The 25146-nt window shown below is 36.4% G+C and overlaps 2 protein-coding genes across 2 annotated transcripts; both read right to left on the reverse strand.

The window, feature by feature from the left end:
- Positions 1 to 3596: 3596 nt before the first annotated feature.
- LOC121803723 (homeobox-leucine zipper protein PROTODERMAL FACTOR 2-like) lies at positions 3597 to 6187 on the reverse strand. The gene is made up of 8 exons (XM_042203349.1): positions 5963 to 6187; positions 5707 to 5808; positions 5406 to 5606; positions 4925 to 5096; positions 4351 to 4619; positions 4172 to 4267; positions 3852 to 4097; positions 3597 to 3707 (listed from the first exon to the last, which is right to left on the reverse strand). The coding sequence occupies exons 1-8, from the start codon at positions 6185 to 6187 to the stop codon at positions 3597 to 3599; spliced, it is 1422 nt and encodes a 473-aa protein (XP_042059283.1).
- A 4645-nt stretch (positions 6188 to 10832) lies between these two features.
- LOC121802700 (DEAD-box ATP-dependent RNA helicase 16-like) lies at positions 10833 to 18753 on the reverse strand. Its single transcript, XM_042202375.1, has 16 exons — positions 18469 to 18753; positions 18230 to 18388; positions 18056 to 18145; positions 17809 to 17937; positions 16425 to 16525; positions 15503 to 15617; positions 15145 to 15276; positions 14394 to 14459; positions 14070 to 14243; positions 13596 to 13691; positions 13284 to 13421; positions 12213 to 12295; positions 11963 to 12000; positions 11661 to 11875; positions 11234 to 11341; positions 10833 to 11128 (listed from the first exon to the last, which is right to left on the reverse strand). Exons 1-15 carry the CDS (start codon positions 18685 to 18687, stop codon positions 11282 to 11284), a joined length of 1815 nt encoding a protein of 604 aa, XP_042058309.1. The 5' UTR covers positions 18688 to 18753; the 3' UTR covers positions 10833 to 11128; positions 11234 to 11281.
- Positions 18754 to 25146: the final 6393 nt, after the last annotated feature.

The raw sequence follows: 25146 nt of genomic DNA on the forward strand, positions 1-25146 counted from the left end.
TATTATAAACATGAAATGCAGCGGAAATAGTTTCTAACGGTGCAAAGGGGTTGTTTGACACAAAACTGCAAATATTTGGGCTTTTTCGAGAATTTTCCATATTCTGGGGCCGTGTTTGATAACCCATAGGATCTGGGGGTCTAAATGAAATATCATGGGGTCCAATTTGTAATAAACATTTCTTCTTGGGGTCAAAAGTAGAGTAGGGAAAAATACAAGGGTTTGGTTTTAAACCAAACCCTTTACCTCCATAGACGGCGCCGCTCGTCTTCCTCAGCTCCTCCGCCCTCTCGGCGAAATTGCCGACTCTACGAACGCCGTCGCCGCCGGTCGAAGCTCCAGCCGACGATTTCCCTTGGCCAGTCGCCGTTTCCCTGTTTCCGGCACCAATTCGAGCGGGATGCCCCTTCTCATCTACGCTGACCGCGAGCTTTGCTTGAGCTCTCTCCTTCTGTTTCTCCTTCCACCACTCCGGATATCCGATTAGAAGGAAGCATTCCCCCCGGGAGTGTCTCGGTTTCCCGCAATGAGAACAGATTAGCCGGGATTTGTCTGGCCTGCTTCCCGGTCGGTGAGTGGTCGTGGTGGGTCGTGGTGGTCCGCGCGAGTTGGGGCGTTGGCTCTGGGCAGCGAGGCCGTGCCCAATTCCTCCTCCTGTCGACGAATCGGCTGCTCTGCCGTCGTCGTCTCCGGTGGGTGGGGGGGCTGTGTTGATACTCCTCCGGGCAGCCTCCCTCTTTACCCAACCGTAGGCCTCTCGGCCTCCTATCTTGACTTTCGTCAATCTGGACCAGGTCGGGTAGTCCTTTCCGTTCAGTTTGAACGCGACAGTAACGTTCTTGCTGTTCCTTAACTTTGTTGGTGTTTCCAGATCCGTTTTTGTATCCTTCTCGGTGTCTGACATCGTTTCTGATGTAGGGTTCGATTTCTGTGGTTGATTTGGCTATGAGGTCGAGAATTTGGTATATTGTGGCTATGATGATATTGTTCTGAGCCAAGATCATTCCTGCTCTGAGGCCATGTTAAAGTATCGGTAGAATCGATATATTATTTCTGAATGAATTTACATTATACACATAGCATCAATATATAGGGCTAAGGACTCATCTATATGGTAAACCTAATTAACATAATTACATTGATTCCAAATCTCCTATACTTGGTAAAGATTGATTCTCGTATATCTTTTCCCTGATTCGGTGCAATCTTCTCCAACAGTGTGTATTAGTGTATATGTGTTTAGGTGTGCAAGCGTGTGTGTAGCTGTGCAGGCGTGTGTATGCGTTTGTGTGTGTAGGTGTGTCTGTAACTGTGTGTAGGGGTGCAGGTGTGTGTGTGTGTGTGTTTGAGTGTGTGTATGTCCAAGTATATTAAGGTGTGTAACCAGGTGTGTGTATGCGTGTGTTTTGCATGTGATAGTGTAATTTTATTAGTTTAAGAAATTTGAAATTCTAATTAACTATTTTTTTATATGGAATTCAAATTGTGAAATTGGGAGGAAAGAGAATTGTAATTCAATTCCAAATCCAAAACATTTTGTGGTATCGAATATTGGTTTCGCATGCCCAATTTCATGATACCAAACGGAGCCTTAAAATATAATTGTATCTAACTTCATACTATTGTTTTAAAATGAAACGACAATGCGTTTAACATATCCGAAACTATCTTATCTACATGTTTCTTCGTCTCCCGAAAAAGGATATAAACGTGACAAAATTATTATTTGCATTTAGTATTAATGCCAATGAAAAAAAAACACTACTAATATTAAGGGTCAATATATAGCTTCATTATAAAATAGAATCACCCTGTACTTTAACTTTTAAAATATCACACACATTATGTAAATACAATCACTACACAAATGATTAAAATCAAGTGATTCAGACTAACACAGTATGAATACAATTAATCTACAAGAAAACCATTCTAAGAGCGTCCACTATAACGTGGACGCGGCTATAGCCGCGAGCGGGGCGATGGCGGGGCGGAAGCGGGGCGGCTTATAGTGGGAAGGGTGTCCGCCGCGGGGGTGGACGCGGCGGGTGAGGGGAGGTACGGCGGACGCGGAATCGCCGCGTGCTGGGCAAGGACGCGGCTGAGGGTGGCAGAGAGAGAAGGAGTGGGGCTATAGCCGCGGCTGTCTATTGCAGTAGCCGCGGCTGACGCGGCGGCGCGGTGGTTCGAGAAGGGGGCGGCGGTGGGAGGGGGCTGTCCGCCCCCTATAGTGGACACCCTAACGAATCCATCAAAATGTTTCTCTCGGAATGTTCATTTGTTGACCAATTGTAGTAAAACCAAATTATAGTGACATAATCGAGTATAATATTTATCATTCCGCCCACCAACTTAGAAAAAAATAAACACAAGTCAGCAAAACCCCCCAATTTTATATAAATTCCTAAACATTTTTTGTATTGAATTCCACATTTGATTTAAAATTAGATGGCAGCAACCATGAATTCTGCAGTGTCGAGAAACCCCACAGTTCGATTCAGCAGAATAAATGAGGAATTCGGAGCGAGAAGCGGCGGCTGGAGAATTTTTTCGACGAGGCGGAGCGGGCAAAATCTGATGAGTTCGTGGAGCTATCGGCGAGATAGGGCCAGAAAGAGGCAATTATTTCTGCAGACCTACAAATTAGGATATGTTAGCTCCGACGACGGGAAGCTGATGAGGAGTCGGAAGCTCAAGAAGATGGCCGTCAAGCTCAAATCGGCGGTCGTTCGGCGCTTGAATTCTTCCGCGGCGGCGCGTTGAGATCGTGCAATTCCAGAACAGCTATTCCGGCGGTGTCGCCTGCACGAGTGTCTACGTTTTGTTGATGGAAAATACTAGTATTAGAGAATATGCATAAATGATAAGTATGCTAATGCACGATAAGCATTATTCATTTTGTTCTATATTTTATTTAATTCAAGTTATAACGCTTATAAATTTAGAGATATCAAGAATAATTCAAGTTTTATTTGTGGATAATAATTATTTAAATTATGAAATTTGTTTAAATTCTGACATGTGTAATGAATTTTGAAATTGGAATATTAAATTATAAAATTTCAATTTTTTTAAATGTCTCATTAATGCACAAATCGACCCCAGGTTAAAAACAATAATATTTTAATAAAATAAGAAAATAAAGGAATATAAAAGAAAAAAATATTTATTTTAATGAAACACGTCGTTTTGAATATCGTTAAAAAACAATTTTGTTCATGAATGGAACAATTAAAAAAGTGAAAACTTGTAATTCAATATTTCAATTTCAAAATTTATGAAGTAGACTAATATTTGAATGAGTATTAATCCTTTCATTTTATAACTTGAATTAATATTTTAAGCCTAAATCAAGTATAGTATGCTTGAGTGAGGTCCATACGTTAGACTCATAAGTCGGCCTACTGTTTGGGTCTATTAATATACACTTGCCGTTTCATTACAAGTTGGGCCCTAAAAAAGTCTGAATACAGAAAAAGCATTCAATAAAGTAGAATCAATCAAATGCTAGCTAATTCGAGTTCCCCCACTCAACAAAGAGTGACATGATTGGACAAATTATTCATAAAGACTCATTACAATTGAGCTTATGAAGATCAGGAAATCAAAGTTTCTTTAATTTTATCCACCATGTCACAAATGATTTGGTTAGCCATTGAAACTGAGGCAGGAGAAATGTTTGCATCTGGAGCAGGATCCACCATAACCTATACATATGTAAATTTATTGTTAGAAATTTATATCATACTTATGAGGTTTAGGAAGTGTAGTATAGACAGTTTGATAAAGTAGATAACTCATTTATTTTGTAGTTATATAACCAAAAGTGATCAATCACAAAAAATTAATACCTGAAGGGCTAATGTCAAAAGAGATCCCCCGGTTTCCCCATGAGGCGTGGGGCGGCCACCGCGAATGGGCCCATCGGGAAGAATGGTGAATCCCGACGGGAGTATGGGTATGCTACTTGGATCACCACCGCACAGAATCGTGTCCGCACTAACCATGTCGATTGGGGCGTAGATCACGTAAGCTGCGGTCAAGTCTTTGCGACTTTCTTGCAACAATATAGTTTGCTTCGAGTTTTGATTCGTATCCTGCCAAACACACACACCATCATTATTAGTACTACTTACAATGCAAAATTAGGGATTGAAGGAAAGTGAGTAACCTTGACTTGATACATTGTAACAAGGTTTCCATCTTCATTGCCAGTTACAATATGAGCCATTTCTTCTATATCTTCTCCAAATAAGAGCATGTCCCACTAGAGTTCAAAATTGATTTAAGTTGACAAAATTAGAAATTGAACATACATATAGATAATGTAGTGTTAGTGAACAGTAGTACCTCTTTTCTGGTGTTGCCATCACGAAGAAAATCGAAGACCCTTTTGGGCGGGGTGGGGAGCCAAAATGAAGTAGCCATGGTGAGTTGGAAGCCTAAAGGAGTGGTCGGGTCATCCACATTTTTGCGGGTCATCATCTTGACACTGTCACTCAAGTTATCCAACCCAGATAGGGTTGTCCATGTATTTGCAACTGAGGCATTTACTCCGCGACAAAATCCCCTCACCATCCTCTCTGCTACCTTCAACAAACTTTCCCTGCCACTCCCCACTGCCATGTTTTACAATTACTTTCACACATCCAACATATATAAATATATAGACAAACACATAAATTTATTTTAGTAGAGGCTATATATTCTACATGTTGAGTTGAAATTTTGAAAGAATAATTTGTACTACTATATATATTTTTTAAGTTGATAGAGTTTTTGCACAATAATCTACACAAAATATAAAAATTCAATTGGATGATAAAACTAAAACTTAACAAAGTATTATTTTGATAAGGGCTTTTACTACCCAAAAGGTGTGTCTATCTAGTACTATATGATAGTGTATAATAATCAAATATACCTAAAAAACCGATAACGTCCAAAGGAACGGATCCGTTGGCAATCCGTTGGCAGTATCCGTCGAGAATCGCAAGCCATCGCTGTGCTCCAAAAGCCAGACCGGCTCTGATTAGTGGCTTGTACATGCTGTGGACCCCACCTCCTTCAACTTCTACATGTTCCACCCATATCACCTATATATAGTATAGCATTCATTTCATATAAACTCACCCATATCACCTATATAGTACTCCCTCCGTCCCGCACTACTCGCACTTATTTCCTTTTTGGGCGTCCCAAGTTACTTGCACTCTTTCCATTTTTAGTAAAAAATTTCACCTACAGCCGTCATTTTTGACTTTCCTATACACTCATTCCTTAATCTCCGAGCCGAAAAGGAAATGAGCGAGTAGCCCGGGACGGAGGGAGTATAACATTCATTTCATATAAACTCATAAGGTTGTTTACATTTTTATGTATCATATGTTAAAAATATATATTACCTTGGAATAACCACTAGGCATGTCTTTAATGAGACAACCTGAAGGTCTTCTCCGACACATATTGAAGAGAGTAGGATGTAAGTGATCCAAAGAGACATCAACTATAGCCCACGTTGAGTCCACGTGTTGTCGACAATATCGCGCAAAGTAGCTTTGGCGTGTCGGAACCACCGGCGATGCAACGTGAAACTCCACATTCATCTTCACCATATCCAAAATTCCACCACATTTGAATACATATAGTTACATTTATTTATTTCATCAATATTTCACTAGTACTACTTAATTGATTTGTACATACCGCTTGCACGACTTCATTGTATGTTCCCTCTTGTCCAGATGAAACCACTTGCAAGTTGGTTGCTCTTGAAACTACTCCTGAAAACACATTTGCCCATTGCTCCTGTCCATTAAATAAGGTGCATTAATATATGAAGAAGCGGACACAAAAAATTGTTTTAGTAGGCGCTAAATATTCTAAATATCGAAAGAAGATAATATTCTAAATTTGTTTTAGTAGGCGCTAAACATTCTAAATTTCTTTTATGATAGCGTACCACATCCATGAGAATGGTGACAAGATCGGAAGCAGCGGAATAAATCATAGCAGACTCACGCGTCGCCTCAGCTTGGAACCCTTCCTTTCTGGGGCCGGTGAAGAGCCGGAAATATTCCTCCTCATTCAACACATAGTTGTGGCGATCCACGCTCGCCACCCACAACGGTTCGCCCAATTGAGCTACTCTGAGCAGCTCGTCCATTGCGGAGGTCACGGTCTCCATGACCGCTACCCGATATTCGTTACTCCCACTAGCTATATGTGGCGCCCAACAACTAATAGAGCTTGTAACAGCCTTGCTCACCTGCTAATTAGTTACCCCCAACATCAACATGCATGCAAATAATTAATCAATTTAATTCATGTGAAGGAAAATTGACCTGTCTTGAAGAAGAACATTCCATTACAAGTTGGTTATCTTCACATTTTGGAACACCACAATTAGGGCAACAAATATTCAACAGAGCTTCTCTAAACCTTAGATTCTCGACCCGGAGTCGTTCGTTTTCAATTCGGAGATGGGCGTTCTCTTCGTGCTCGTGTTGTGTCTGTGCATAAATCAATCACATTCATTTCAGACACATATCAATGCTATTTCTAATTAAACATTGCTCACAAAATATCCTGACAACTTGCATTTCTACTCAATAATTAATACTGAAAACAATTATAGTATTTTCAATTGGATATCTTATAATCCATCCATCCATATCCCAATTATATAGACCAGTTGACTATTTAACAGGGATTAAGACAGTCATTGGAAAAGAAACATCCTCTTATTTCTTTTGATAATGAATTAATGTAAATAATTGAAGTGGTGTACATTAGTACATGAGTTTAATAAACAAGATTGTTTATAGAAACAAGCCTATATATTTGGGACATAATAAACTAAACAAGCCTATAAAATTGACATAGAGGGAGTATATAATTTATTTGTTAAATTGAATTCATGTTTCTTACAACTTGAGTAAAATTGGACACTTTCACTTATTACTATTCAAATTAGGCCTATTAGTCTTAAATTTATGTACCAATTAGGCCTTAATAGGACCCCCCAAATCAAGAAATTTAGTTGAAAGCAAGAGATTCACAATTCATTAAGCACATAAAATGAAACCCCTCAATCATGAAATCGTATATGCCATACCTTCATCTGTGTTCTTTTATTTTGGAACCAAAATTTGACTTGAATCGGTTCTATCCCAAGTTGTAGACTGAGCTCATTTCTTTGCTTCTCATCTGGGTGAGGATAGTTTTTATAAAACCTACATAGAAAATTATTTCTCATTTACATCGATCAAATGCATGATACATATACATCGATCCAAACGGTGGTGAATTGGTGATATAATTAATAATCTAATTGAAAATAAAAAAATTAAGACAATAAAAATTAGTACTACTAAGTAAAGAGAAGAGAATCGAAGACAAGAAAATGAACATACGCTTCCATTTGTTGGATCTGATGTTGAGAGTGACGGTGGTAGCGTTTTCTGTTGCCTCGTTGATTCGAAGCTTCGCTCTCATCGCTCATTTTTGTGTTGCCTCGTTGATCCGAAGCTTCTCTCTCGCTCATTTTTTCCTTACAAAGCTTTTCTCACCTCGCCCATTTCAAAAAAATTGAAAGGAATGTAGCATTATATATAATTAGATATATGTAGCAACTCATGCAAATATTTTTCAGTGTGAATGCCTAAACCGTTTGGAGCAATTTAAGAAAAAATTGTTTGGAGTTTAATAAACTTTCCATGGCTTTTATAAGTCGTTAGAAGAAGCATATCTGCAGATAGAGAGATGAGAATGGAGTATCACTATATGAGAGAGACAGCGATTCAAAAGTGAAAAGGAAAGAAAAATGCATATACATACAAAAACTAGGTAGATTTGGTTTAGAGATTGATTCTTCAATTACATTAAATAGGACTAGTGGCACTCGTGGAAAGGGGGAAAATGAATTTTAGGATATGAATTCAAAATAATGTTCTTATCATTACCTTTATTTTGGTCAATTAAAATAGTTTTAGTAAAGTATCGTGTGAACTCGGTTTATTAATTAAATTCATAAATATTTTTTACATGAAAAGATACTTACATTTATCTAGTCGCAAATTGAACCCGTGACAGATATCAGGGTAATATACAATTAACTCATGTTGCTACAAGAGATTAATCCACTTTTAAAAAAAGTTATTTGTATAGAAAGTGTATTAGAAAATAAATAAATACAGTAACACAATAATTTATTAGCCGTACATATTTTGCAAAAATAATAAAATAAAAAATAATTTTCTATTTGTGTTTCAAAAGTTATGAAACCCTAAAAACAACAACTGAATTATTTAATAATCCTCCATTATTTTCCGGGCTCTTTTATTACTTTGGTCACAGAAGCATTGACGTTCCCAATCTCAAATTAATGGGCCTCTACGTTCCAATCATTATATCTTCTACTTTCCGTTTTTTTTATATCATTATGAATAAATGTCTAACTTCCAAACAGAGTCATCAGTTTACGTGCAACAGCTATTAATCATTAATGCAATAATTTAGAAATATAGTGTCTTTGCCATAATAGCGATTATTATGTAATTTTTATTATTTTATACTAATTATAAAATTTGTACACTCTATGATCCAACCTAAGTGAGATGTTATTTATTTTCACATAAGAAGTTTAGATAGCAGTGCTTAGTAAATTAAATTGTACTTATTAGAAAAGAAATCAAAATTAGAAAGAGAGAGTAAATTAAGAAAAAGAATAAAACATAAAATAATAAAAAGAAGTACGGAAAATTGAACTGAACTAATTATCATAAAAAAAAGAAATGTTTAGGTTAAAATATCTTAAAGAAATTTGCCTCCTTTAGGCTGAGATGAGGAAGTAGTGTTTTATATTGAGACATTCTTGCCCTGCATTTAATATGATTACAATATAGTACTACTAGTAATATTTAATTTAAAAACAAATAAATATGTCAGGCTTTGTTTGTGCAATAATAGTCTGTCTCTTTTATATATCTCTTTAATCTTTTTTTCCTTTCACTGCCTATATTTTTATTTTCTTCTTTCTTCTTTCCACTTAACTTGTTTATCATTATCCTCCTTTTTCAAGTGCATAAACATCCTACAACTATTTAACTATTAGTATATAATTCAGTAAACTGCAAAAATGGTATCTACACAATATAGGATATATATTTGGGATATTTCGTGAAAATAAATTACATTTAACTTACCTGATAAAATTTTAATTTATTTGAGAAACTGTTCATTTTTTTTTTTGACATTTTTGCCATTTCTTTACTTTTTTGTATTAAGGGGTATTTTAGTACATCAAAATCATTTGTCTCTCTTTTCTAATTTATCTATACATCACTCATCTCTCCACACTCTTTTAATTTAATTATGATTTCTATTGTCAACGTTATCTTTTTTTCTATTTTCCTTCTTTCTCATTTATTTCTCTTAAAATTATTAGTTATACTCCAAATAATTAATATTTTAAAATACTGAACAAAAATAATATACAAGAAAAATTAATTTAAATCATATATCATATTTTAATTTAATAAAAAATAATTTCAATATTTATTAATATCATATAATTATCGTTAATGACAAAAGCAAATGAATAACGACAAAAAAAATAAGTCTTTCAAATATAATTTTAAAAATATGTAATTAATAATAATGTTAATAGAAAACGTATATAAATAATTGAATTTGAATATAAATTATAATTCAAGTTGAAATAATTTTTTCATCAATTGTATACTCCATCTGTTTCCTAAATATAAATTTTACCCTCTTTTAGTTCGTTTCCTAAAAATAGAAACTCTCCATTTTAGAAAATGGATCTCATAGAGTAATCCTATTACTTTTCGATATTTCAACATATTAATTAGATGTGAAGTATTACAAATAATTTTAAGATAGTTATATTAACTAAATAAGAAAGAAATAAAATAGAGATTCAGATAGGAGAATATAAATCATAAGTAAATTAGAAGAGAGGAGAGATAGAAATCATAAATAAATAAGAATCAGTGGGTAGAGAGGAACGAAATAGAGGCAAATTAGAATATAAAAATGCTGAATATGAATCGGAACGAGAAAGTGGACAGGAATGTTGAATTTAGTTTGACTTGATTAATTTATGTCTATCTAAAATAAATTGAGGGTAAACTAGTGAAAACTAAAAATAAAATGGATATTACAATGCCATGCATGCACTATGTTAAAAAAATATTAGTATGCAAAGACCTCACATGGTAGCACCCCCACTTAAACATGAATACACCAAATTAAGCAAAGTTACAACACCAAATAATTCTCAACAAACAGTCACACCAGCCGCTTAATATAAATCAAGACTGAGAGAGACATCAACACGCGCTATAAAGAACACACCTCATTAGCCTCCAACCACAAATCAATACAACCTCATAAACCACAAGAAGAACAAAAAGAAGAATACTGTTTTGTTCTTCTTTTTGTAATAATTCTCGTGTGCGGTCCATTTCCAATTACACACGATTACCTTTTGGAGCCACTTTCTGAATCTCTCTCTTTTAAAGCTTTTGAATTATGTAAGCTGGGGCCAAATGCCACTATAGGTTGTATCCGAACCCACCAAAATCCTATATACCATGATGAGACTTTCAAAGTGTATTTTGATCATCCATGAATCTCCACATCATCTGCACTCTTTTCAACATAGATTGGATAATTTTAGTTGAAGGGGCTGGAGAGAGGTGGCAAGTCATGAGATGGTTGAAACATATGTATGTTGTGGGGACGGGACACGAGAAAGAGAAAGAGAAAGAGAAAGAGAAAGAGAAAGAGACGCAGGCCGATGATCATGACTATAAACTGTAACATTCTTTATGTTACGTCTTCACCAAAAATTATCAAAGAAGTCCAGTGATCAAAAGGAACGCAAAGTATTTAATTTGCCAACATACATTACAATTCTTGAATATATAAACAATTTGCTTGCATATAAATCTCCAACACATCTCTTTTTAGAACCGAGTGTCTGTCTGTCTGTCCTCATTTTTGGGTATGAGTAGAGCTCCATAACAATGTCTCTTTTGAGGAATGTTCCACGCTGCTATTCTGTCCTTGTAATGAAGGGGTTTAAGTCTCACCTCCTATCCTGCAAAATGTTTTTTTTTTTTGGTTTTGTTTTTGTTTATATTAAGGCAATGCAGATACAAGGCACACATACTAATTATGGAGATTCGTACATGGAGATTCGTACCTCAGTATAATCCAATAAGACGACAATGTTTTCTGGTGTTAGTGAGTGTCACTCATCCTGGTTCTTACCTTTCCTCTTCATTCCGCCTTTACGGCCCCGCATTGGTGCCTGAAACCATGACTTTGTGTAAAATGACAAAATCATACAGCAAATAACCGCATTTGACAGTAGCTCCCGCTCAAATAATTGCAGCGGATGCACCCAGTTGACAATATCAATTATCAAAACAGAATAATACTAGAATCCTACATGAAGAAGTAATTCAAATGCAACAACGTTTAAGCCATGCAATCGTTTGTGAGGAGAATGGAAAATTGGAGAAAGCATTTCAGTACATCTCAACCAGGAACAAATTATTGGATAGGGCATGTGTTCGTTATCAGGTGAGGAGAATAAAGTGGATGACAAGAGCTGGAAAGTATTTTACCTCAGTAGAGAATGTTTTCAAGGGATCTCTACTTTTTTTGAATTTTCCTTTGAAACCTCTGCGATTAGTAGAACCAGTATTTCCCATGGCAGCTCTAGCAAGCTTTACAATCTTGCTAGCTTCTTTTGTTGTTGCGTCAAGTAAGTACTCCGGCACATCACGAAGGTGAGCAGCAGGTTCCTTTTTGCTCAGAACTTTGTCATGTTTCAACAGATCTATCCAAAGAAAAGCAACAGTTATAACAGGTATCAACTATCAAAAAAATTGATCAATTTTTTTGACCCAGTAGGATTTCAGATTACCTAAGTCCGTTGGGTTATCTTGAAAATGAGCCTTCAACCTAAACATTTTCAGAATTAAGAGAAGCAGCATTCTTTGAGTAATCAAGATAAAATCAATACTAGTAACATGTAATTGCAGTTAAAAGATCTGGGTTCATAACCAAAGGGTAAAGTAACTCTAAGTAAAGTCTCAAATATAAAGCTCAAGAAACAAAAAAAAGGGAAGCAACTATTTGCTTTTCCCAGAAGAGCTCGGCAGAAGATAACTCACTTCTCAGAATTGAGAATTTCATTTCTTAGATCCTGTGCTCGTGATTCTCTCACTGCAAGTTTTGTTATACTCCTTGAAACATCCTGAAATGAAAAAATTAAGGTTATGCGTTAAGAACCAATCATTATAAATAAAGTAAAAAGTCGTGCATGTTTTATGCTGAGAACTCAATACAAACATTCGAAAATATGGTGATATGATTAATTCAAGTACTGAATACAGCAACTGTAATTATTAATTAGAAAGCCCAAATAAGTTGTAGGTTGTGCTTAAAGGGCATCTTATACTTTTTCATGGCCTACTAAAACACTATTGGTACTTTCTGCAAATGCCAACTCTAAAAGGGGAGAATATGGCTAAAACATGGTTCTGAACTTCTGATCAAGGTTTCACTTTCAGCAAAATTAAGAGAATATACCTTGGGAGCAACAAAGAGTAACTATCATTGACAGGATACAGGTCACAAATGACCTAATGTGGGAATGATATATAAACCATGCCTTATCCGCCGCATGGGGGATTGGGAAGCTAGAGAAGGGCAAGAGTTCATGATTGTTGAAACAATTGTTACCGGGTGAATTAAAGACTTTAATGGGGAAATTTAGAATGCACTGAAGTTAACATATACTAACAGTTGCCATGTATAGATTTTCCAAGCTTCAGAAATAATTTTTCCCACCAATCGCCCTTCCTTGAAAACTAAGGTCATTGACGGATAACTATATAGGTGTTCCTAAAGTATTTGGAATTTTGGATTGAAAATAAATAATTCGCACATTTTAAAAGAATGTGAGTCAAGCTTTTGCAGTATTTAAAAGAAAATTGTCCAGATAGATTGTGTGTGGAGAAGTATAGACTCAGATATTCTACATAACCTAATTTACACCACATAGCTTCATGGAGAAAATGAAAAGAGAATCAAGACATCAGAAGAAGAGTCACAGTGTCAACTGCATAATCTTACAAGTTGCAAATAATATGGGTGTGAAATATAACATAATACTAGTATTCAAGGAATTCTGCCACTTGTAACATGAGCTTTTACTGAAATGAATAATGAATTCAATCTACCTCAGTTCTGTAGCGCAAGGACTCCACGGCATTTTTACTAAGCAAAGGGAATGGAGCAATGTATTTGGAGTCATCCGCATCATTTTCGCCCAAAATAGATTTGATCTCTTCGAAAATTTCCATCTCCTCGGGAGAAACCTATTCAAAGATTAATCAGATGATTGAATCAGATTCCATAATCAAAGAAAGGTATTACAAAATTCCAGCATATTCAATAAATGCTGCTACTAAAAGTTGTTTAATTAAGGTGAAACAAATAGTAAGTCATAAGTCCTTTTGAAGGTGCAATGTCGTTCCCATGAATAATCTTACTAGAGAAACAGATGCCCCAGTATTATATGCTCTTCCAGTACGTCCGATACGATGCACATATCCAGGTGCAGTCTGAGGCATGTCATAGTTCACCACCTATAAAAAAGTAAGAAAGCACAGGCATGTAGCATCAATTTATCTGAAATAATTATCAAATAAACAAGCAAAGTAGTACACAAATCCTGTTGATAAAACAATTCCAAATCACAAATTTCACATATAAACAGGGTTGCAGAAATTGACAACTAAGTCAGACTGGGCAGCATACAAGTTTCAAACAGATGAAGTGGCATAATTGCAATGTATAAGATTAGTCGTACAATAATCTTCAGTTCATTTCACACATAAAAGGAGTAGGCAATATAGATTAGAAGGAAACTATCTCCACAAGCCCATCCAGAATGGCATACATAAACAATCAGAGAATACTCAGCTAACTAGTAACTACAAGTTGACCACCAATCATCAGCTCACCGTGTACACATTTTTAAAGTCTATTCCTCTTACTACCCCGAATTCTGCATCCAACTTCTTGGAGTGCTTTTTAGATTTTTTTTTAGAAGCATGAGTTTCCTTATCATTCTGCTCTTCTGCTGATTGACTGTAGTCAGCTGCAATAAGGTAATCAAACAGACCAGCATTGAACTCCTGAAACAAAAATAAATAACAAGGTTTAGAATTGGTGCCAAACATAAGTTCTCTCAATTTGACTAATGATTGTACAAGACAAAGTTCTACAAAAGAACTAAAAACCTAACATTCAATCGGAACTAGCAAAGAGAATATTTCAACTAGTACCTCAAGAATATGTAGGCGAGAATTCTGAGGCAGCTCAGCATTTAAAACTGCAGATTTTATTCCAAACTGCAAGATTGAAACAGTGGTCAGTCTTTTGATCCCCCAATAACCTAATTTTATGAAGAATTAAGCTTCAGGTTAAACTATGATACTACATTATTCGGAACGTAGCATTGGGCAAAGAACAGAGGGAGTTATTATATTAGAAGACACAAAGCCACAATCACTTGCCAATGATGTTTAGTTTAAGCAACTAATTCTAAAGATAACAGGTCTAAACACAATCGTTATTCCTTATTTACAGTGATATGTAGGCAACTATATATGCTGTATGCATATTTATGTAGGCGAATTCCAAATTACATAGAAGAGTAGGCAGTTTTTATTTCTCATTTGTATCTGCAAGTATTTCTGTTTCCAATTATCTTTTAATGAGTTGTTTCCCCATAAATTGTAAGTGATTGAAATGTTTCTGTTCAATTATTCTGATTGTAAATCACAAGATTCACAACAGACAGAAAATATCACTAACAGAATGCACTTTCCTTAATGCTAATGGTTTAAGGGGATACATTTGGAAACATTTCGACTCTTTGAGTCTTTGTCAATGTTTTACCAAGAAATATTTGAGGCTGGGCTGTGTGTGTATATGTTTTATGGTCAGTATACATAAAATTTGTTAACTTCATTCTCATAAGGCATCAAATTCAATATAACATCACTCCATATGGTTGAGTGGTGAACCATTTACCTGTTCAAAGAATAGCTTCAATCTAAAACTCGTGTCAATGGAATTAACAAAAATCAGCACTTTCTTTTGAATCAGCTCCAGTTTCAAGAGAGCAAGGATATGGATAAGCTTGTCACGTGCACTACACGAAATCTAGACAAGTAATAAGAACAAACACAAAAAGTTCATTGTTAGGCAACAGATTGAAATCAAAATCCACTGAGACAGATGGGACTCAAAAGGGTCATGAGTTTACACATACGTTACAAAAAATTGAGTAAACTAAATAGTTATTCAGAACCCATAATATACAAAAGTAGCATGCCCAGAATAGAAAATTTACTTCCACAACTGTGTTGAAAATATAAGGATAACTTACATAAAACTGCTGAACGTTTCTGGGGATGATGTCATCCTTTACGTCTCCCACCTCAGGTAGTGTTAGAATGTATGGGTTATGTAATATAAGCTTTTTCAGCTTTTCAACATCAGCACTGAATAACATGCAGGTCAAAGGAGGCATTAGAGCTAGCCATGTTTCTCAGTTCACAAAGAGAGAACAACATCAAAGCAGATATGCATGGATTGATAAGTAAGAGCAATAAAATACATGGATTGCTGTCATGACTCATGATGAAAGAATGTCTGTCATATGTGTATGTGTCTATCTTAAATGTTTCGTGCAGTAATTACGCAGAAGAAACAGAAGGTGGTCATAGTCATCTGAAAATAAGCAGCATGCATCTCACTGAGTTTATAAAAATATTCCCAGTACCCAGATCATAACAATTCATAACTTCAAGAAAGAAATAGCAGCAGACTCCCACTGATCTGGAAACAGGGGCGGAGCTAGGAGTTGATGTGAGGGGCAAAAATATATTATAAACAAAGTTTAAAGTATTGAGAAGGGGCATTTAAAAGAGATTTAAAAGTAAATTTGTAAATTTGAAAAAAAAAATAACATTGATATACATTGTTGAGGAGGGGAAAATGCCCCACCCATACACCCGTAGATCCGCCCATGTCTGGAAATCAAGAAATTGTTTTCATGAATAAAATGCCAACTTAATGATTTACAGTTTCCAGTATACACAGTATTGTATACTATGTTAAGGTGTGGAAGTTTGTATATTTGAAGGGATAACACACCCAAGTATGTCAACACTCACATTGACAAATGACACATATAAGGGATTCTAGCCACAGTATGCCATGGAGCCAACTAACTTCAGTTCTAATGGTCAAGGTACAAAACCCAACTATCACCTAATTAGTGCAGCAGTATTATAAATGAAATGAACCTTGAAGTAGCAGACATGAGAAGGCACTGGCAGCGCTTAGGAACATAAGCAGTAAGTGATTTTATATCGTCCTCGTATCCATATGACAACAGAAGATCTGCCTGAGAGATAATATTCAGAATGAATTACATAGTACAATTGTATCAACATTAAGTGGATTGATGAGCATTCATAAAAACTACACCCTTGTAAATAAACTTGCTACAGTTCAGTGAAGACTCTGTAAATCTAATGATTCATTGGAGATCTTGGCTGATAAGTTTATAATATTTGTTGCGGTGGGCCACTAGTTATTATTGTTATTATTATTAACACAGTTAAGTGATGACATATCTTGAACATCAATAGATTATAAAAAGACAGTGGATATATCAATACATTATTTACGCAGATAGTATCTAAAGCTTATACAAGATATATATAAGCAGACGAGCAGGTCTATACCCTTTTATAAAGTCCACTCTCTATGCCTATAAGTTTTGTCTACAAACCAGTGTTGTCAAAATGTCGTTCGGGTCGCTCGGGTCGCCCGGGTCGCCTGGGTCGAGACCATCACCGCCCCAACATGGGTGGGTTGATCGAGATACAGGGTCGCCGCTGGGTCGCCTGGGTCGCCCGGGTCGAGTGTGTCGGCTGGGTCGCCCAAACACTTGCTGCGCGGTCATGTTTTAAGATAAATCCCTAAATCTTTTTTATGTAAATCTTTCCCTTCGATGTTGATTTATTTTTACTAAAATAAACATAATATAAAAGTAAAACTTACCTAAAAATCTGCTCTCTCTTATTTTCTCAAATATAACACACGTTTTCTGACTTTCTCAATCTCAATTCTCTATATATATATGCATGCACCACATCAAACTTTTCAAACCTACTTTCTACCCTTTAGAATTCGGCCTCATTCCTAAACAAATAAACAATTCAAAGATCTTTTGCTGCCACCCTTCATATATTCCTTTCTTTTGATATTTTCAGACAATGGTTTCAATTATTTATTTTGTGTTATGACTTATGAATTGTTTTGATATTTTTGATAATTTCTATTTTCCACTTTATCCTATTCACATGAATTACATCTACATTTATATTATTTGGTATATTATAAGCATTAGAGCAATATATTATTTGATTTAACATTAAAAGGCAAAAAAATTAGCCTAGATTCGTGGGTCTCTCGACCGCGTCGACTCATCGACCCGCAACCCGAATTTTCACCTCATCGACCCGGTGCGCCCTGCGACCCTAACATCACTGGAACAAACCATTAAGCATCACATTGGTTCTACAAACAAATTCAATAATACTTGTATACACATCAATCAAATTCTAGTTGTGTTCAAATTATTAAGAGAAGTTGTGAATAGGACAAAAGGGGTCGGCATACCTCATCAAGGACAAGAACTGAAAGTGATTCTTGAAGAGCTTTAGCTTGAAGAGTACCATTTTTCAAGCATGTTTGTACACAAGCAGGAGTTGATACAACAATATCAGGAAGCCCAGCCAAAGACGTTTTCTATGAGAAAAGGGAATAAGAAGTTTCATTCTTCGCAAGATCATATTAAAAATAAGAACTGATTATAACAACTTAGAAGATCCCAAACTGATTATTGTGACAAACTAAATTTACCGACCAAGTCAGAAGCAGACATCGTACTCCTTAGCTGAACAACTTTTAGTTGCACTCTGCATAGCTCAATCAGTGACGTCACTTCCGAATAAACCTTGATAATTCACGAGTAAATGAATAACCACCAGCAAAATTGGGGATAATGCATATTTCACAAACTAGATGCAAAGAAACATACTTGTTGGCACAGCTCTCGAGTTGGAACAAGAATAAACACGGCGGGAGCAAGATTCGATTTCGATGGCGAATCAGCGAACAGATTGTGAAGCACCGGGAGCAGATAAGCTAATGTTTTACCGGAGCCGGTTTTTGCCCGAGCCACCACATCTTTACCCTCCTGCGTTACAGAAAATACAAACTAAGCTTAAAAAACAAACAATTGAAATAAGTAATCGCAAATTTATGAAGAATACATACGAGGATGAGAGGGATAGCAACGATCTGGATTGGAGTGGGCTTCTCGATTGATTTCTTCGATAAGGCACGAACTAGTCGGGCTTCGAGCCCCAATTCTTCGAAGCTCCGCTCATCGCCATCCTGTTCTTCTTCTATTACTTCTCCTGCAGCAACAACCGATTTATCTTCTGCAATTTCTGCATCATTTGCGCTGTGTGGTTGGCGTTTTCTTTTCGCCATTGAAGCTGGGAGTACTGGAGTGAAAGGTGTCGACGTGGATTAGGGTTTAGCAGGGGTTTATGTTTCAGAAACTCCCAGAAGGGTTGGACCGGGTCAGAATGACTTCGCCTATTCATTATAGGGATACCCGTAACCCGACCCGAATAACCCGTCAAATTTATAGGGTTAGGGTTGAAAATTTCTAGCCCGTTAAAATTACAACTCAATTAGTCCGCACCCGATTAACCCGCAACCCGTTGGGTCAGACCCGAAAACTTGATAAAATTTCTATTGTTCTATTTGTTTGACTCATAATGAGACGATTTCATTGATTATTTTTATAATATAGATAACTAAAAAATAACATTCAATTTTATATTAAACATATAAATTATATATTAATTTTTATTAATATAATAATAAATAAATAAATTAGAAACTTCTAATTCATTAATAAATATTTAAATTTATAAAACATGCTTTAGAACATGCTTTAAAATATTTAAATTTATGTTTTATTTTACACAAATCTCAAATATTAGTATTTGATCATGTTTGTGTTTGAGTTTAAGAGCATCCGCAACGGTGGCGACGGTCGTCACCGCCGTCCGCGCCGCTGGCAAGGCAAAGGACCGCCGCCGCTGCGCTCGCGCCAGCGAGCAGCTGACGTGGCGGCACGGGATTGGGCAACTGCATAGCCGTTGGCTTAAAAAAAATTTTTTACTTAAAAATCGGTATTTAATTGTAAATAATGATAAAAAATAAAAAAAAATATTTTCCAAATCCAAAAAATATGGTCGTTTTTTTCCCTTTTTTCTGAATTTTTTTGAATTTTTTTATTTTTTTTCCCCAAAATTATCTATAAATACACACATTCATCATCCATTTATCACATCAAATCATCTCTCATTCATCTCTCATTCATAATTCTCATACAAACTATCAACACATTCATCCCTCACTCAAAACCTCAAATGGATTTCACCCATATTATGGCGGAAGCGGAGCGCGAAGAACAAGAATACTACGAACAACATCGTGCCGCTTACGAAGCATATGTCGCGGCGAATACCCCCGCTCCTCCTCCTCAACGAACTAGATCAAATCGCCGCTACATCCATCGTGACCGGGGGGGAGCCCACGAAAGGCTCGTTGCCGACTACTTTGCCGACCAGCCGCGGTTTCCGGCAGATTACTTTAGGCGCCGTTTTCGCATGTCAAAGCGCTTGTTCATGCGAATTGTCAACACATTGTCCGCACGTGTTGAATTCTTCCAAACAGGTCCAGATGCAGCCGGCCGGCAAAGTATCACGCCGTTGCAGAAGTGTACGTGTGCCATCCGACAACTCGCTACTGGGCAAACGGCCGACATCTTCGACGAGTATTTGCATATCGGTGAGTCCACTGGAATCCTTTGTCTAAAGAATTTTTGCGAGGGCGTTCGTTCAGCTTTCGAGGATGAATTCCTTCGGGGCACCCAGCACCGATGATTGCCAACGGTTGCTTCGTCTTCACGAATCAGTCCATGGCTTCCCCAGAATGCTTGGCAGCATTGACTGCATGCATTGGAGGTGGAAGAATTGCCCGAATGCTTGGAGGGGGCAACACTTAAGCGGTCACAAAGGCGGCGGCCCAACACTTATCCTTGAGGCGGTCGCCGACTACCGCCTATGGATTTGGCATGCATATTTTGGCGTTGCCAGAGCCAACAACGACTTGAACGTGCTCTATTCTTCACCACTCTTCAATGATGTGATGAATGGTGTAGCACCGGCGATCGACTTCACCATCAACGGAAATACATACCACATGGGTTACTATCTCGCCGATGGTATCTACCCAAGATGGTCGACGTTCGAAAGAGCCTTCGGGGTCCTTCAAGCCCGATTCAACATAGTGAAGGCCCCGGCTCGGCTGTGGTACGTGAATAATATCGCCGACATCATGTTCACGTGTATTATCTTACACAACATGATTATAGCCGACGAAGGGCCGAGGGCGGCTAGCTTCTACGACGAGGATGAAGCCGGAAGCTCAACAGCGAGGTCTCTCCCACGCCGAGGTGAGCATACGACGGTTGGCCAGAGGATCGAGACAAGGCATACAATGCGCGATACCCGAACCCACATTCAGTTACAAGAAGACCTAATCAACCACATGTGGGCGAAATTCGGCAACGAGTAGTGTTTTTTTAATTTTTAGTATTTTAATTGTGTAATTTTTAATTTTTAGGATTTTAATTATGTCATTTTTTATTTTATTTGTCATTTGTCATTTGTAATTTTATTTAGGTTTTTTTTAATGAATTTTATTATTATGGAAATGTTATTGGTTAATTGAATTTTAAATTAATTGTGCTCGTCCTTGCGGAAGAGCACAGCTGTGGGTGTTGTGCTCTTGCCAGAGAGCAGGCAGAAAAAGTGGGGCCAGGCCCACAACCGTGCCGCTGGCAAGAGCACAGTTGTGAATGCTCTAAGTATATATCTCAAATTTATCATAATTAAATATTATATTTTATAAATATAACTAATTTTCGTCATTATTTATTGGATTGATCGCATGTTAATTTTATCGGTAGCAACCCGATTAACCCGTTGGGCCAACCCGAAACCCGAGTGTTTAGGGTTAGGATTGAACTTTTATAACCCGAAAAAATCTCAACCCGATTAGCCCGCACCCGATTGACCCGCAACCCGAGTAGGGTTGGCCCGAAACCCGGTGGGCCGGTCCGATTGACATCCCTATTTCGTTCCGCGCCATTGTTGAAGCTGGATATACTAATTAACTAGTATTATCCTCCGTGTTATGCACGGGCCAAATAATTTTCAAGTATTGGCTACACATTCTTAATAAATCAACATAAATGAGAAATAATGAAAATAATACTATTATCTTGTGGACTTTAAATATTAAAAATGTATATAATATCCTTTTATAAGATCATTACAAATGTAAAATTAAATAAGTTCAAGAACTAAAACAACACATACACATATGTTAATTACAACAACTTATATATATTTTTCGAACAAAACAAACACACTTTCACAAAATTCATTGTTCAAAAAGTTTTAGAAATTCAATATACATATGCATGTTTAAACAAATATTACCAGGTACCACCTAAGTTAAATTCTTTAATATTATACAAAAAATGTTGTTTTATTATATTATACTAATAATGATAAAACAACGTTAATAAATTTTAATTAAGACACAGATATTATTTGGGTATATGATAAAGTAATTATATATGCATATTAATATAGTTATTCTAATGGCCACTCACGACCCAAATATTTTTCTTGTACTACTAAATTTACATTGCCAATTAATTAGTTAAAAAGAGAAATAATATCATTTCACAAAAATAAAATTAAGAAATAGTATATATATACTTCCTCCGTCCCAAGATAAGCGAGTCATATTCCTTTTTGGGACGCCCTAATATAAGTGAGTCATTTTCCTTTTTAGCAAAAAATAATATCTATTACTCTCTACCAACTTTTTCTCTCTTTACTTATCAATTTTTTCCTCTCTCATACTTTAACTCTTTAAATATCAATCATTAAATCACGTGCTCAAAAGAAATGTTTTGCTTTTCTTGGGACGAAATGAAATGTTTTACTTTTCTTGAGACTGATGGAATAACAATTTAAACAAAAAATTTAAACCAATTCAAATTAAAACAACACAGTCATATAGTATGTCTTAAATGAATGTTAGTATTTTATTTGAACCTCTCAATAACCATACAAGAATCCATGACTTTTTCTATTTGTAAATCTTAGCACAACTTAATGCATGCCTAAAGGCTACATGCATATTTAATATTGAAAGGAGTAAAAATATTATTTTACTAATCAAAATAATGAAGCGATAAATTATAGTACTACTACTATGCAAACATAAATTTACAATATGATTAAGGTTGTCAAGATTTGTTGACAAATAAATTATATAAAAGACCAAAATAACTTGTAGTATGTAAGTTCATAATAAAATTTATTCATTATTACTATTATTCAAATATCAAAGTAGATTTTTATGTTTTCATTTGCAATATTTTCTTAATATTCTCAATTCCAATAACGTCAAAAATTTAAAGGAACATGATGTGAATATTATTCAATGATTCTCCCATTCACAAAATAAATAGTATTAATAATTTGCAAGTGTAAATTGTTGCTTTTTTTATTCAGAAATAAAAATTGTGTGATCACATCTTCCAAGGATAAAACTTTATATCATAGTTTACGGGATGAAACATTTACATATTATTAGAAATTGTGAAAAGGAAATAATTTTATCATGTTTTTTTTAAAAAAATATTCAAACTAAAAGAATATCAATACAGGAGAATATTCTTAAAACAAAATTAAGAAAATTCTAAACTATTACTCCCTATTACTTTACCATTTCTCCACTTTAACTATTTATTATCATTTTTTTCATAAAACGAGTGTCCAAAAGTGACCGGGACTCCTAATGGGGGACGGAGGGAGTATCTTGTACAGTAATATTTTTAGGAAGACAAAATTAATTATTTATTTATTTCATATCCACAAATATCTTGAAAGATTCAAAATAAAGTAATATAAAAGACACTCAATCTTTTCATTTTTCCTCGAAAAATGGCATTTAGGACATTTCACCCAACTTACACTTTAGATTATGATAGATTAAAACTCAATTAGAGTCTCTTCAACTTACTTTAATCTCAAGTGTCATTAATGTTGGGGTTGGGTGCTCCTTGCACAGCGGAAGTCATGCATTCACAAATAAATCATGCGTACAGATCTATTTGACTGATTATGAGATCAATTAATCGCATGTTAAACAATCAATTGCATGCTAGAACAAATATAATTCTCAAACAAGGAATAAGAACCCTAATTCATGAATTCCTACGGTTTAAAATTACCGATCTGATTCTCCGAAGAATCGACGATTGCTTGCGCCTTCTCCACATGAAGATCTTCGTACTCAGCCATGAATCTTCTAATCTGTATCTCGAACTCAGAATCTGACCTTTGGGTGGACAAAGCTTGTCAGAATCAAAAGAACTTGACTAGAGATGCCCACCGGTTCCGGTTCCGAACCGGAACCGTGGCAATATTCCCGAACCGGAACCGTCGCAATTCGGGTCGCGGTCCGGTTCAGGTTCAAGATATTTCGAACCAGAACCGTCACCGAACCGGCGGTTCGGGACGGTTCGGAACAGGCGGTTAACCGCGGAACCGCCGGTTCGGGTGCGTATATCGAGGCATGGGGGATGGGGCCAGCGGCGGCAGCTTTTCAGCAGCAAAATCGGCCGGAACCGCCAGTTTTTCGGCGGTTAACCGTGAAAACCGGTGGTTAACCGCCGGTTCAGTGGCTTTCGAGGCGGCGCGGAACACGAGGCGACAATGGCGCAGCTTTTGCAGACGGTTCGTTGACCGAACCGGCGGTTTTGTCCCAGAAACCGGCGGTTCCGGCGGTTTTCCGCCAAAACCGCCGGTTTTGTGAAATTTCAATTTTTTTTTTCAAATTTCAAATTCTAATTCTTCCATTTTCCCCCTCATTTTTATCTATAAATACCCCCCTCTATCCTCATTTACATTTATCCCACTCTTGTGTTAATAAGAGTTTCTCTCTTCAATCTCCCAATTCTCTCTCTTTGTCTCCAATTTCTCATTTGTGCTATTGTGCTTCCATTTAATTACTCAAGTGCTACTCTTATTAAGCATTGTTATACGCTTTATATTTGTTCCCGTAGTTCTATAAGTTGTCTTTTGTTCTCAATTGCTAAAAAAAAAAATTTATTCCATATTTCTACATTTCTACTATATATCAAGATGTCTTCATCCCGAGAAGGTCGTGTTGATAAGGGAAAGGGAAAGTCCAAGAGGCCATCTCGGAGATCCGTTATTGATGAAATTTCTCAAATGAACATGGATGCTTGGCAGGTTAATATTTATTATCTACTAATTTAATTAATTTTGAATTACATTACATTATTGTTCATAATTTTATTTGAAATTTACAATACAAATATTATTTTGTAGACTCGAGAAGAGCAAGATGTGGCACATGCTATTGCTCTTTCTCGCTCTCAATCCCAAGGCGATGCTTATGTTGGTACCGGTAGTGGTGCTCCCGGTCGCGGTGCCTATTCTCAACAAATTCCAACCCCTGTGAATGTTGATGAAGACGACGATGATGATGATGATGACGAGGAGGAGGGGGAGGAGGTAGAAGAGGTTCAAGAAATGCCACCCCCACCACCACCAAGGAGTCGTCGTGGCCGTAGTCGTGGTCGTGGACACCCTCCTCAACCTTCTAGACCAGTTGAACGGTCTTTAAGCTCAAACATCATGGTGAAACATTTCAAGAGGGTACAAGATACTAACGATCCTGACACGTATAATGTGTATTGCAACTATTGCGAAAACGTATACACACTCCGAAAGGGTGGAGGATACGGTACGTTTACCCGTC

Source organism: Salvia splendens, chromosome 5 (genome assembly GCF_004379255.2).
Source record: "Salvia splendens isolate huo1 chromosome 5, SspV2, whole genome shotgun sequence".
Classification (NCBI taxonomy): domain Eukaryota; kingdom Viridiplantae; phylum Streptophyta; class Magnoliopsida; order Lamiales; family Lamiaceae; genus Salvia; species Salvia splendens.

Excerpts from the sequence above, each read along its gene's own strand:
- LOC121803723 (XM_042203349.1), bottom strand. The coding sequence starts at position 6,187 with ATGGAGACCGTGACCTCCGCAATGGACGAGCTGCTCAGAGTAGCTCAA. Across the intron at positions 5,809-5,962 it reads TCACCATTCTCATGGATGTG|GAGCAATGGGCAAATGTGTT; the intron begins GTACGCTATCAT and ends TTTAATGGACAG. Across the intron at positions 4,268-4,350 it reads ATGGCAACACCAGAAAAGAG|TGGGACATGCTCTTATTTGG; the intron begins GTACTACTGTTC and ends TTTGAACTCTAG.
- LOC121802700 (XM_042202375.1), bottom strand. The coding sequence starts at position 18,687 with ATGGCGAAAAGAAAACGCCAACCACACAGCGCAAATGATGCAGAAATT. Across the intron at positions 18,389-18,468 it reads TTGCTATCCCTCTCATCCTC|GAGGGTAAAGATGTGGTGGC; the intron begins GTATGTATTCTT and ends TCTGTAACGCAG. Across the intron at positions 17,938-18,055 it reads CGATGTCTGCTTCTGACTTG|AAAACGTCTTTGGCTGGGCT; the intron begins GTCGGTAAATTT and ends CTTTTCTCATAG.